Source organism: Monodelphis domestica, chromosome 6 (assembly GCF_027887165.1).
Source record: "Monodelphis domestica isolate mMonDom1 chromosome 6, mMonDom1.pri, whole genome shotgun sequence".
Lineage (NCBI taxonomy): Eukaryota > Metazoa > Chordata > Mammalia > Didelphimorphia > Didelphidae > Monodelphis > Monodelphis domestica.
The window spans coordinates 292,913,800-292,926,176 of record NC_077232.1 but is presented as its reverse complement, the minus strand read 5'-3'; the positions used below and the strand labels follow the sequence as shown (position 1 = coordinate 292,926,176).

The 12,377-nt window shown below is 53.2% G+C and overlaps 1 protein-coding gene across 4 annotated transcripts in view; it reads left to right on the top strand.

Annotated features, from left to right (window-relative positions):
* DLC1 (DLC1 Rho GTPase activating protein) overlaps positions 1–12,086 on the top strand; it is a 207,888-nt gene extending 195,802 nt beyond the window's left edge. For all 4 annotated transcript variants that reach the window (XM_007495633.3, XM_056803392.1, XM_056803394.1 and 1 more), the window contains 8 exons: positions 966–1,125; positions 1,214–1,412; positions 2,248–2,461; positions 2,924–3,038; positions 3,350–3,568; positions 8,212–8,429; positions 9,414–9,587; positions 10,282–12,086. In XM_007495633.3, coding sequence (XP_007495695.2) covers positions 966–1,125; positions 1,214–1,412; positions 2,248–2,461; positions 2,924–3,038; positions 3,350–3,568; positions 8,212–8,429; positions 9,414–9,587; positions 10,282–10,402 — 1,420 coding nt within the window. In that variant the 3' untranslated portion in view covers positions 10,403–12,086. The remainder of the gene's footprint in view (positions 1–965; positions 1,126–1,213; positions 1,413–2,247; positions 2,462–2,923; positions 3,039–3,349; positions 3,569–8,211; positions 8,430–9,413; positions 9,588–10,281) is intronic.
* Positions 12,087–12,377: the final 291 nt, after the last annotated feature.

Here is a 12,377-nt window from a genome sequence, read left to right as displayed (position 1 = left end):
ATTTCCCCATTCGTAATCCTACTCAAATGGGCCTTCTTGAATTGTGGAGTCAGGAAAGCATTCAGACAGTGGTGGGAAGGGGACAAGCAGGGCCATTCAGTGTGCAGACTTCCCAGATCCATCGAGGCTTCCCTGAATCCGTTATCTGTGTGCCCTCCTGGTTGTCCTACCCTAGTATTGTGGGGAGAGGAGTCGCCAGCTCTGGGTCCTGATCCCCGCTTTACCACCTCCAGGCAAAGCCCTCCTCCTTCCACCCGCTCTCCCCTCTCCCCCATACCCTCTGGCTCTTTCCCTTTCCAACAGGGTCACGGAGAAGCTTGCTCCAGCCATTGGCTAGCCTTAAATGGTTCGCGCTCCTATCCTGACAGGGCGGTAGGCCCAGCTTCGGAGGCTGAAGGAGCCCGAGGTGGACACCAGTCTGACCACCGCGAGGCCTCTTGGATCCGTCAGCCCAGGGCCTTCCTGGTTCTACTCGGGCCGCCTCCCAGGCGCCGAGGAAAGCCAGAGCTAGCTAGGCCACTTCAGAGATGTGAAATCACTTTCTTCAGTCAATCCGTTCGGTCCTTGCCCCCTCCCCCCATCCAACACCCCTTGGTCAATTTGATGAGAAACAATGGCCTCCAGAGCGCCGCATGGTCTGGCAAAACAGATCCCCTTCTTGGCCCCGGCCACAGAGGGGTGGGGAGAGACGCGTGGCCGGTGCCCTACAAGGGGCCGCTCTCGGTAGCCTGAGGGGCGGCTCTGGCGTCGCCAACATGGTAGAATTAGTTGGGAGGGAGCTCGGAACGCCCCCGGTCCTAGTCAGGTCAGAGAGCCTCTGCCACACCCGTGGGTACCTCCATGGCCGAGATGGACGAGCGGGGTCCGAGCGGGGCCTGGCCCCCCGCTGCTGAGCTCCCCCAAGAGGCCCACCAGAAGGGGATCTAGCACTGACCACACCGTTTCCTCTCGTGCTTGTGCCCCAGGGCAGTGCCCAAGTTCATGAAAAGACTGAAGGTTCCAGACTACAAGGACCGAAGCGTGTTTGGGGTCCCCCTCCCCATGAACGTCCAGCGGACCGGGCAGCCCCTCCCCCCGAGCATCCAGCAGGCCATGGGCTACCTGCACGGCCAGTGCTTGGATCAGGTGGGTCTGGCGCCTGGGAAGGGGGGGCGGGGGGGGCCACGGGGCGTGTGCTCACGCACCCCCTCCCTGGCGTCCCCCTTGGGAACAGGTCGGGCTCTTTAGAAAGTCGGGCGTCAAGTCGAGGATCCAGGCCCTGCGCCAGATGAACGAGGGCTCGGCGGCCTACGTGAGCTACGAGGGGCAGTCTGCCTACGACGTGGCCGACATGCTGAAGCAGTACTTCCGGGACCTCCCGGAGCCGCTGATGACCCACAAGCTCTCGGAGACCTTCTTGCAGATCTACCAGTGTGAGTGGGGGGGGGGGGCCGGGGGGGGGGGGCCCTGCGGGCTTACCTCCAGCAGGGCGACAGAGGGGCCAGGGCTGGGCCGGGGTCCAGCTGGGAAGCGCCGGGGGCCGCCCTTGAGCTGGGCCCGGGGTCCAGCTAGGACGCGCCGGGGGCCACCCTGGAGCTGGGCAGGGGTCCAGCTAGGAAGCGCCGGGGGCCACCCTGGAGCTGGGCCCGGGGTCCAGCTAGGAAGCGCCGGGGGCCACCCTGGAGCTGGGCCCGGGGTCCAGCTGGGAAGCGCCGGGGGCCAGGGCTGGGCCGGGGTCCAGCTAGGACGCGCCGGGGGCCACCCTGGAGCTGGGCCCGGGGTCCAGCTAGGACGCGCCGGGGGCCGCCCTGGAGCTGGGCCGGGGGTCCAGCTAGGACGCACCGGGGGCCACCCTGGAGCTGGGCCGGGGGTCCAGCTAGGAAGCGCCGGGGGCCACCCTGGAGCTGGGCCCGGGGTCCAGCTAGGAAGCGCCGGGGGCCACCCTGGAGCTGGGCCCGGGGTCCAGCTGGGAAGCGCCGGGGGCCAGGGCTGGGCCGGGGTCCAGCTAGGACGCGCCGGGGGCCACCCTGGAGCTGGGCCCGGGGTCCAGCTAGGACGCGCCGGGGGCCGCCCTGGAGCTGGGCCGGGGGTCCAGCTAGGACGCACCGGGGGCCACCCTGGAGCTGGGCCGGGGGTCCAGCTAGGACGCACCGGGGGCCACCCTGGAGCTGGGCCGGGGGTCCAGCTAGGAAGCGCCGGGGGCCACCCTGGAGCCCAGCACTGCGTCTCCCGAGCGCCTGGCCGACGTCTCCCTTTGCTGCCCTGCAGACGTGCCCAAGGACCAGCGCCTGCAGGCCATCCAGGCCGCCGTCATGCTCCTCCCGGACGAGAACAGGGAGGTCCTCCAGACGCTGCTCTACTTCCTGAGCGAGGTCACCGCCGCCGTGAAAGAGAACCAGATGACGGCCACCAACCTGGCCGTGTGCCTGGCGCCCTCCCTCTTCCACCTGAACACGCTGAAGCGCGAGAACTCCTCTCCGAGGTGCGCCCTGAGCTCTGGCCGTGGGGCGAGGGGCTCGGCCGGGGTCCGCCGGACTGGAACCCAGGACCTCCGTCTCTAGGCCGGGCTCTCCATCCCGCCTATCAACACCCCACCCCAAAGGGTCGTCTGACCCTCGCCGAAGGGCCCCGGAGGATGGGAGGAGCCCGCCGCCTTCTGGGGGAGCCCTTCCAGGGAGGAGGGAGCAGCTTCCCCCCATTGTTCCCAGTTTGCCTTTGGAGGCCAGATAAAGCCGGCCCCACCCCGAGGGTGCCCACCACCTTTCTTCCACACTATTTACTCTGGAAGCCACGCCTCTCCCTGCCTGTGTCCCCCTCTGTGACCCCAAACCACACGGATGCCCTAGGCAATGGGGGTGACTTGTGTCTGAGGCCAGATTTGAACCCAGGGCCTCGAGGGGCCCCCCGAGTCTCACCTTTCCCCCTTTTCCTCCCTCGGGCCCAGGGTTATGCAGAGAAAGCAAAGTCTGGGCAAACCGGACCAAAAAGATCTCAGTGAAAACCTGGCAGCGACCCAAGGCCTGGCACACATGATCACAGAATGCCACCAGCTCTTCCAGGTGGGTCGGGGGAGGGGAGCCCGATCCCCCCCCCAAGGGCACAGGGAACCAGACGGGGCAGCTTTGGCCACTGGGGGGGGGCTTCCCTCTGAGGACCTGGGAGGGCAGCGACCGGCCCCCAGAGACAGGCCAGTTTGACAGATGGGGAAGCTGAGGCTTGGGGAATAGAGATGAATTACAGGGTCCCCTTGTCCTGAGTCAAGGTCAGGGTGCTCCCCCTGTTCTGGGGCCCCAAAAAGCAACTGTGGGACTGGGGTCGGGGAGAGGACCCCTGAGGGGCTAAGCTCGGGGCCGGGTCTCCGTCCTCCCAGGTCCCTGAGGAGATGAGCCGGTGCCGAAACTCGTACTCGGAGCAGGAGCTGCGGCCCCTCAGCCTGGAGGCCTTGAGCCGCCTGAACGGGCAGGACCCCTCAGACTATCGCCACTTCCTCCAGGACAGCATGGACAGCCTGTTCAAGGAGGTCAAGGACAAGTTCAGGGGCTGGGTCAACCACCCGACCTCGGAGCCGGCCGAGCTGGCCTATAAGAAGGTAATTTGTGGGCTGCGGCTCACCCCTTCTAGGGGAAGCACAAAGGGGAACCCTCCCATTCCTCAGATGGGTAAGTTGGGCCTGGAGGGCAGGGGAGCCATTTGTCGCAAGTCACATGCGATAGAATCAGTCTGAGCCTGGCTCCAAGCCCAGTAATATCTCCATGGTCCTCCGTGGGCTCCAGACGGTCAGAGGATCCCGCATGAGTTAAATTATTTCCTCTCCCTGGACCTCAATTTCTTCATCTGTGAAACGGAACAGTGAAACTGAATGAAATGGCCTCCAAGCTCCCTTCTGTCTCCCAATCTAGTGGATTTTGTGTCCTGGGAAATGGTGGAAACTTTCCTTCAAGGACACGGGACTTACCCTCTCCCTTCCTCTGACACCATCTTGGGCTCACACCTTCTCCTGACACTGCATTTGGCAGATCCTCCTGGCAGCCCTCTAGGGCTCAGCAGGGAGCACACCATATGAGTACAGGCAGAGCATCAACTGCATTTGGGGAAGGGGGTGTCTCTCTTCAGCTGTTCCTCCTCTGACCCCAAGGGACAATTTTAAAAATAAGATCCACATAACAAATATGCATAGTCCAAAAAAAAAAAAAAACCCAGATTCCCCCATTGTCATACCTGAAAGTGTCTATTTTCTGCCTGGTTAGTCCATCCCTTCTCTGGTAGGAGGTGGAGGATGTCTTCTGGACTAAGAATAGATTGCATTATTCATTGATCAGGATTCTAAAATCTTTCCATGTTGTTTTCCTTTAGTCAATCAGTAAACATTTAGGAAGCACCTACTGTGTGCTGGGCTTTGGACTAAGCTAGGAAGATAAAAGCAAAAAAAAAAATCCCTGCCCAGAGGAGCTCACAATCTAATCTATGTACAAATAAGCTATATACAGGATAAACTGGAAATAACCACCAGAAGGGCACTAGAATTAGGGGGATCTGGAAAGATTTCCTCCAGAAGGGGGGATTTATCCACTGTATAAAATTGTTCTCGTGGTTGTGCACCCTTTGCAAAAAATCTACCCAGTGTCCTCTGAACCCATTTCATCATTTGTTTGGTGCAATGATATTCCGTTATATTCGTGCACCATAATCATTTAACCATTCCCCAATAGGAGGACACCTCCTTAAATTTCTGGTTTGGAACTACTATGGAAAGGTCTGCTATAAATATTTTTGTATCTATGGGTCCTTTCCCCCTTTCTTTGATCTCTGGGAGTATAGACCTGGTAGCAGCATAGCTGAATCAAAGGGTATGCACAATTTAGTGGATATTGTTTGAAATTGCTTTACTGAATGGCTGGACTGATTCACAACTCCACCAACAATGCATTAGTATATCTTATTTCCTCTCCCTCTCCCCACAGACCCTTTAATAATTGTCAAAGACTGACAAAACTAAAAATGTGATGGGTGTGAGTTAAAACCTTAAAGCTCCTTTAATTTGTAATTCTCTATTTTTAAAACTTTTTTGTGAAGTTGTTAATAGCTTGGATTTCTCCATTTAAAAACTACATATTCATATCTGATCATTTTTCTATCATAGAATGGTTCCTTGTCTTTTGAGATCTTTATCATCAAGGAAACTCTTTACAATGGTACAATAGTTTTCTCTCTCCTTCTCCCCAGTTCCCTATTTCCCTTCTAATTTTAACTGCATTAGATTTTGCACAAGTAAATCTTTTAAATTCTATATAGTCAGAATCATTCATTATTTGATCATGGACTCTTCCATGTCTTTCTTCCTTGTTTTATGTCCAAGTCAAAGATCCATTTGGATCTTTTCTTGTGACACAGAGTGAAATGCTGCAGGTCCAAATAGAATTTTTGCCAGATTGCTCCCCAGCTTTCCAATCCAGCATTGATCCAATAATGAGTCCTCCCCCATTAACTGAAGTCTTTGAATTTAGCAAACACTACAGTGCTTCTAGGTTGGTTTACTTTGGTGTGTTCAGCCCTTAATCTTGTTTTGCTAATCACCCTCTCCATTCTTTAACCCATGCCAAATTGCTTTGATGATTGCTGCTTTGGAGTCTAGAGTGCGGTTGAGATCTGCATTTGTTTGAAACTCTCTACAAAGGAGAGCCAAAACAATCGCTGGCCAGTCTGTGTTCCAGACCTTCTGGCCATACTCTGGTGAATCTAGGAGGAGAGTGCTCCCCACCTCCAGCCTGCACCCCACTCACTCTTTCAGCTGACACAGCTCCTCCTACCTCCATCAATCTTTAGGTCTGGTCTCACCCCCAACCCCAGGGAGCTCCCCAGGAGTTAACTCCTGGATCAAATAGAAAATCCCATTTGGCATTTAAAGCTCTTCTCCAATAACCTTTTGGAAGAGGCCACTCTTCCTGCTCTTCACACTTGCCTTGTCCCACCAAAGGTGCTTTTAAAAACAGAATTCTGAAAAGGAGTCCGTGGGCTTCCCTTTTCTTTTTTTTTAATTTCTTTTTCCCCCCAATCAGTAATAACAAATTTCCACATACGTCTTCCCAAAGTTATATGATCCAAATCATCTCCCTTCCCCCTCCCAGAGCTGGCAAGCAATTCGATCTGGGTTAGATGCATGTGCTATTATGTAAAATGCATTTCTATAGTGTTCATTTTTTAATAATTATTCTAATAATCTTATAAATCCCAAACCCCAAAATAAAAACTCAAATAAATAAGTGATAAATCAATCTGTTTTCATCTGCCTTCTGACTCCAACGGTTCTCTCTGGAGCTGGAGAGCATCTCTGTCCAAATACATCCCTCAGAATTGTCCTGGATTGCTGAGAGTAGCTAAGTCTATCACAGCTGATCATTCTTGGGCTTTAGTCTTCTGCCCCCAAAGAGGCACAAACGAGTTTCAGAATCTATGGTCTCCTGGGACTTCTCGCCAATAGCATCCCGAACAAAGGGGATGTTGATTTTGGAAAGCTCTTTCTCTGGAAATTTCTTTATGTTGAAATGAAATCTGCCCTTCTTGCTCATCCAGCCATGGCTATTGATTCTTCCCTAGAGTCAAGCCAAAGGCATCTAACTCCTCCTCCTTCAGCTACTTAAAGACAGGTAGGGTAGCCTTTGTTCCTCCAGTCTTCTCTTCTCCAAGTAAAACAGACCCAGTTCCTTTGACTTTGGCATGCTCTCCAGCCCCCACACCACACAAGTCATCAGAAACGGTCCAATTTATTACTGAAATATGATACTCAGAATGACACCATCCCTCAGGACGTTGGTACCCAGAGACCTAAGTTCGAACCTTGTGCTTGCCGTTTTCTCCCTGTGTAACCATGAGGAGCAGGACAGAAAACTTCTGAGTCTTTATTTGACAGGTGAGGGAACCAAGTTTGGATCTGCTCATCTCCAGGGCCCCTTGCTACTAATATTGTTTGATCGTTAATAGTATCGGTCAAAGATCGAGTTGGTTCCAAAGCTTTTGAAAGCCCTCTGTCTTGTTTGAACTTTGAGATGCATTTTCAGTTCTTGGGAATAGCAGATGTTTATCAAGCTCTTTAAAGATTCGAATGCACTTTTTTACAAAGTATCCCATTCAAATACACAATCATTCTTGTAGCTGGGCCCATTCTGACCCCCATTTTATAGTAACCAAAGAGGAGAGACATAAATGGATTTCCATGGGGTTGTACAACCAGTAAGTACCCAGGGTAGAATTCAAACTCAGGTCTTCCTAACTCCAAATCTAGTATCATTATACCAGCTAGCTGGTATAAGATTAGAATTAGTATCAGTAACTCCAAGTATTCTGTTTTATAAGATTAATTAATAATCACTTGAAGTTGAGGAAATAGAGTAAAGCCTGAGTAAAGAGCAGCTTTTCCTGACTGTGGGAGAGAGGGAGGGGGAGAGAGAGAGAGAGAGAGAGAGAGAGAGAGAGAGAGAGAGAGAGAGAGAGAGAGAGAGAGAGAGAGAGAGAGAGAGAGAGAGAGAGAGAGAGGGAAAGAGGGAGAGAGGGGGGAGAGGGAGGGAGAGAGAAGGAGAGGGAGGGAGGAAGAGAAACAGACAGGGGGAGAGAGTGGGAGAAGGGGAGAGAGAGAGGGGGGAGGGGAGGGGGAGAGAAAGAGGGAGGGGAAGGGGAGAGAAAGAGGGGAGGGAGGGAGGGAGAGAGGGGGAGAGAGAGGATTGGTTCTCTTTTATTCAGGCTCTAGAAATGATACAGAATTTAGAAAAGGATGCCTACATATGAACCACATATATGCACAGAAAGGGGGCAGGGTTACCAAAACTTTATCTCCAAAACGTAAGGACAAAAGTGGGGTTCTGAGAAATGGAGTCTTGGGGTACAAAATTCTAATTACACAATGGCAACCGTAATTCCTAATAGTTTTCTGTTAGGTCCTGTGCTTATCAGATCATTCCAGAACCTAATCTCTGCCTGTAATTTCTAGTCATTCCCTGCCTCTTGCCAAGTAGAAACTTCAAGTTATCTCAGATTGTCTCCTTACCTTGGATGGGAAAGGTAATGAGTCATGGGCTTCCTAAGTTGACTTCTTCCTGAGAGAAGAGGATCTGAGGGTCTGAGTGCCCTCACTGCTTCCCTACTGGCCTGCCATTTTGGTGCTGTGTGTGACCCTGGGGGTTTGCCTTGGTGGAGCCAGAGGGTTCCTGGCACTGACCCGTGGTTCTGTGCTTTGTTTAGCTGAGCGAAGGGCCCCCACTCCGACTGTGGAAGTCAGCGATCGAGGTCCTTGCCAAACCCGAGGAGGTCTTAAACCGCCTCCTGAAGGAGCAGCATGTGTGGGACTCGGACCTCTTGGACGCCAAAGTGATTGAAGTCTTAGACAGCCAGACTGAAATCTACCAGTTTGTCCGGAGTAGCATGGCGCCCCATCCTGCCCGGGACCATGTCGTCCTGAGGTAAGAGCGCCCCCTGGTGGAGTGAGGCCGCCGCAGCCTGCTGGAAACCATCGCTTTTCCTGTTCGGTCCAGTCTCCGGACACTGGCACACAAGGCCCGGCTCTCCCTGAGCACAAGGGCTGGGTTTACAAAGCCCCACGGGAGACCTCTACCTCCCAAAGAGAAAAGCTCCCCACGAGCACAGCCAGAATAGAGTCCACGACCGGCCGTTTGGCGTAGGAGCTGGGGAGGGGGCCGGGGAGCCCCGGGTTCAAACCCCACCCGGGATGGGGCTCCCTGCCTCAGTGGAGGAGAATCGCAGCGTTCTCTGTGCCAGGCCGTCGGGGGAGGGGGAGCGCTTCGGACAGGCTTCTTGTGGGAAAAGGGGGGCAGAGAGGAAAGGGGGATCATTCCAGCAGTGGGGAAGTGGGATATCCAATGCGAGGAGCCGCCTGGGCCCAGGAATAACCGGGGACAAGGCAGGTAAGAAGGCTGGAAGGCAGGAGGGAGCTAGAGAAGGCTTGAGAAGTCTCGAGGCGAGGGGGAGCCAGTCCGTTTGGCCACAGTCTGGAGAAGGAGCCGAAGCTAGTGAGACTGGAAGCCCAGGGAGGAAGCAATCCTCTAAGGGAGAGGCGAGGGGGGCCTCCCTGGGCAGATGGGGAGAAGAGATGGGGCGGCACGGCCCCAAGGTGGCTCCTGCCTTGGCAGGATCCCTAGTGGGGGTGACTGGAGGGAGAGTGTGAGCCCCAGTGACCCCGACAATTCATGGGCACCTAGAGAGGGCCGCGGGGCTCTTGGAGAGCATCATTGGAGAGGCGCCGCTGGGGCAGCCAGCGGGGCGGGGAGCCCCGCATCCCGCCTGCAGGGCCACTGTCCCTCTGAACGCCCCCGCGCCGACCATCCTCCTCCCGGGGACCCCCTGCCCTACCGCGTACAGAGTTTCACAGACGCCGAGTCGTGGGGGTCGTCGTCGCCATTCTCAAGTTCGAGTCTCTGTCTCCACAGAACCTGGAGGACCAACTTGCCCAAGGGGGCCTGCGTGCTCTTGCTCACCTCCGTGGATCACAGCCAGGTCCCTGTGCTCGGGGTGAGGGTGAACGTGCTCTTGGCCCGATACCTGGTGGAGCCCTGTGGGGCCGGAAGATCCAAGCTCACCTACATGTGCCGGAGTGACCTGAGGTACGCCCCGGGCCTGGGGGCAAGTGGGGGGTGAGCAAACAACGGAGGCAAATATCACAGACTAAGACACGGGAAATGGGCCACGTTGGCCGGGCCCAGGAGGCCCAGAAGGGAGGGATGCGTGTCAAGAGAGGCGGTCCGGAGTCTTCTCTAAGACGAGGGCTGGAGAGACAGCTCTGACAGACCTAAAGTAAGGCAGTTGTGTGAAGGGGATTAAAGGGAGGAGACTGGATTGGAGGCAGGGTGCTATTTCAAAATGTGTCCGGGGGTGACTTGTTGAAGGCACTAGGATGTGGAGAGCCACCTAGCAAAAGCCATATAAGTATTTGAGGACCCCACGAGGCAAAGCCAGGAGCAACAAATGGACGTTTCAGAGGCAGATTTTGGCCCGAGGTCATGGGAACTGAGCTCAAGGAGAAGGTTACCTGGGCAGGTGATGGGCTCCCCCTCCTGCTGGTCACCAAGCAAAGACAGGATGACCAATGGCCGGAGATGGGCATTCCTTCTTTTATGGGGCAACCCGTTCAGCTCTCCAATCCTGATTCACAATTAATCATCTCCTGTACACTGGTTCACTGTGGTCAGCTTAATTCTGTTTCTGGTGTGGGAAATGAATTCAGACTCCTTGAAGTACGTCGCCTTTCTTCAGCAGTGACCCACCCCGTTGGGGACTCACTTTCTCTTTCTATTTTAGGGGCCACATACCAGAATGGTACACTAAAGTGTTCGGACACATGTGTGTTGCCGAAGTGGTGAAGATCCGAGACTCTTTCTGCCGTCCAAGCATGGATTCCAAAGATGGAAAATCCAGGTGACCCCAGACCTACAGGCTGAGACTTTGCATCAGGCCCAGGACCACCAAAGGCTTTGTTTATAGACAAATGGGCCAGCCCTGAGCAGGATGGATCAAACTACAAATAAAGGTCCACGCCGGGCTGCGATTATATAATAGATGCACCATGAGAGTTGATCTTGACTGGAATGCATGGTCCTGTGGAAAAAACATCAGTTGTACCACATGTTGAGATTGCTTCTGCGAAGCAGGACTCTCGAAGGGAATAGGATGAAGACTGTTCTCCTGGGATATTGCCCTGGATCCCCTAGACTCAGGCGTGGAGGGGAGCCAGGCAGAGCCTCCATAGGAGGCAGTGTTTGGGGTGGGGAGTGGGAGTTCTCTTGGAAACAAACAATGAAAAATGGGTTTCCACAGAGAGATGTGTGTATGAGAGTCAGTGTACATGATTGAATGCAGAGCAGACACAGGAGAATGGGCTCTGTTAGAATGGCAGGCCACCAGAATGGTCAAGAGGTTCCCATTGCATTGTATCTGACCCCTCCAAGGAGCAATGAGGAGTAACCCTCAGCCCTTGGGACATTCCTGCACTTTCCTAGTGAACCCATTTCCTCCCTTTTTCTCTTTAGGGTGATACTCCAGCCTGAGTGGACTCTCTTTCTTGCATTTGTGCCCCCATCTCCCCACTGTAGTGAATCCTCTCTCACTCTCAGTTGGCTTTAAGTCAAGAGAATTAGAATCCAGCAATAAGGGTAGGTTTTTATTTTTGGTTTGGTTTGTTTTTAAGAGAGCAGAAGTTAGGATGAGGATGAAGAACACATTAGTGCCAAAGCTAAAATCAGAACAAGAGTCACATCTTCTCTGATGATTCCTATCAAAAGGCCAAAAATAAAAAATTCTCATTGTGACTACAGTCCATTTTGTATTACTGTCCAGCGCAGAAAATGTTGGAGGGAGAAACCCCATGTCCCCTAAGAAAGTCTGTATAAACCCAAGGCACCAAGAAGTGCTCGTTATCTCTTCTGGATGAGTCCCTCTTGGTGTGCCGCCATTTTCTTTTTTTCCTTTCATCTTTTGGCTATTTGCTCAGGCTGTGATCCCAAAGAGCTCTTTTGGCCAGGAGTTCTTCCTGCAGGTGTCCATGTCATGGCAGGATCCATCTCCAACAGCCCCAGGTTCTTAGATCCCTTTCTTTTGTCTCAGTCAAGGATGGGCTGCCTGGAAGTGAGCATGGTCAGGAAGGTTGTACTTGGCTGATCATACACCTCAGTTACCATTGTCAGTGTTACTTCAAAAGCTCTTCTTGATGAAGAAACTGAGTGCGTGTGCATGTATGTGTGTGTGTGAGGGGGGAGATCAGATTCAGCCAAAAAGTGCCGTCAGTGTTCTTGAACACGTGCTCCTTGTGAATACCTAGACCTTGTAGATTCTGTCTAAAACGTCTTATGTGCAAGATTGTATGTTGAACATACCGTCCCACTGAGTCACGCAGGTAATGCATGATCCAGAGTATTATTTAAAATTGACATGTATTTATACATCAGTCTTTTGGGTTTTATACCTCAATATGTTTGTTTTTTTCTTTATTGTAAATAAAGCTTTTCATGATTACCATGGAAGTAAACGAACTAGGAAAAGGTTTATAACTTGCTATGAATGATGTACAGAATATAACCAACAATTGCACTATTAAATGTTTAACATGAGGGGACTGCCTGGCCTGTGTTCATTTTCCCTGATGATCCACTTTCTACAGAGCATGACAATCTCACTCCCATCAGGCTTGGGGGGATCTCGCTCCAAACAAAGTGGTTGCTTGTTATTGCAGGCTCAGAAGCCCAGGAAAAGAAAAGGCGTGGGACTATGGAAACTGAGCCAGGAACGTTGGAAGTGGAACGTTAGCTTCAGAAAGATGGCGAAGCCTGAATTCTTCATTTAAGCTGTAAACCTAAAATATGGGGCTTAGCCAAGGACCAGCCTTCCTCATTCACATATTT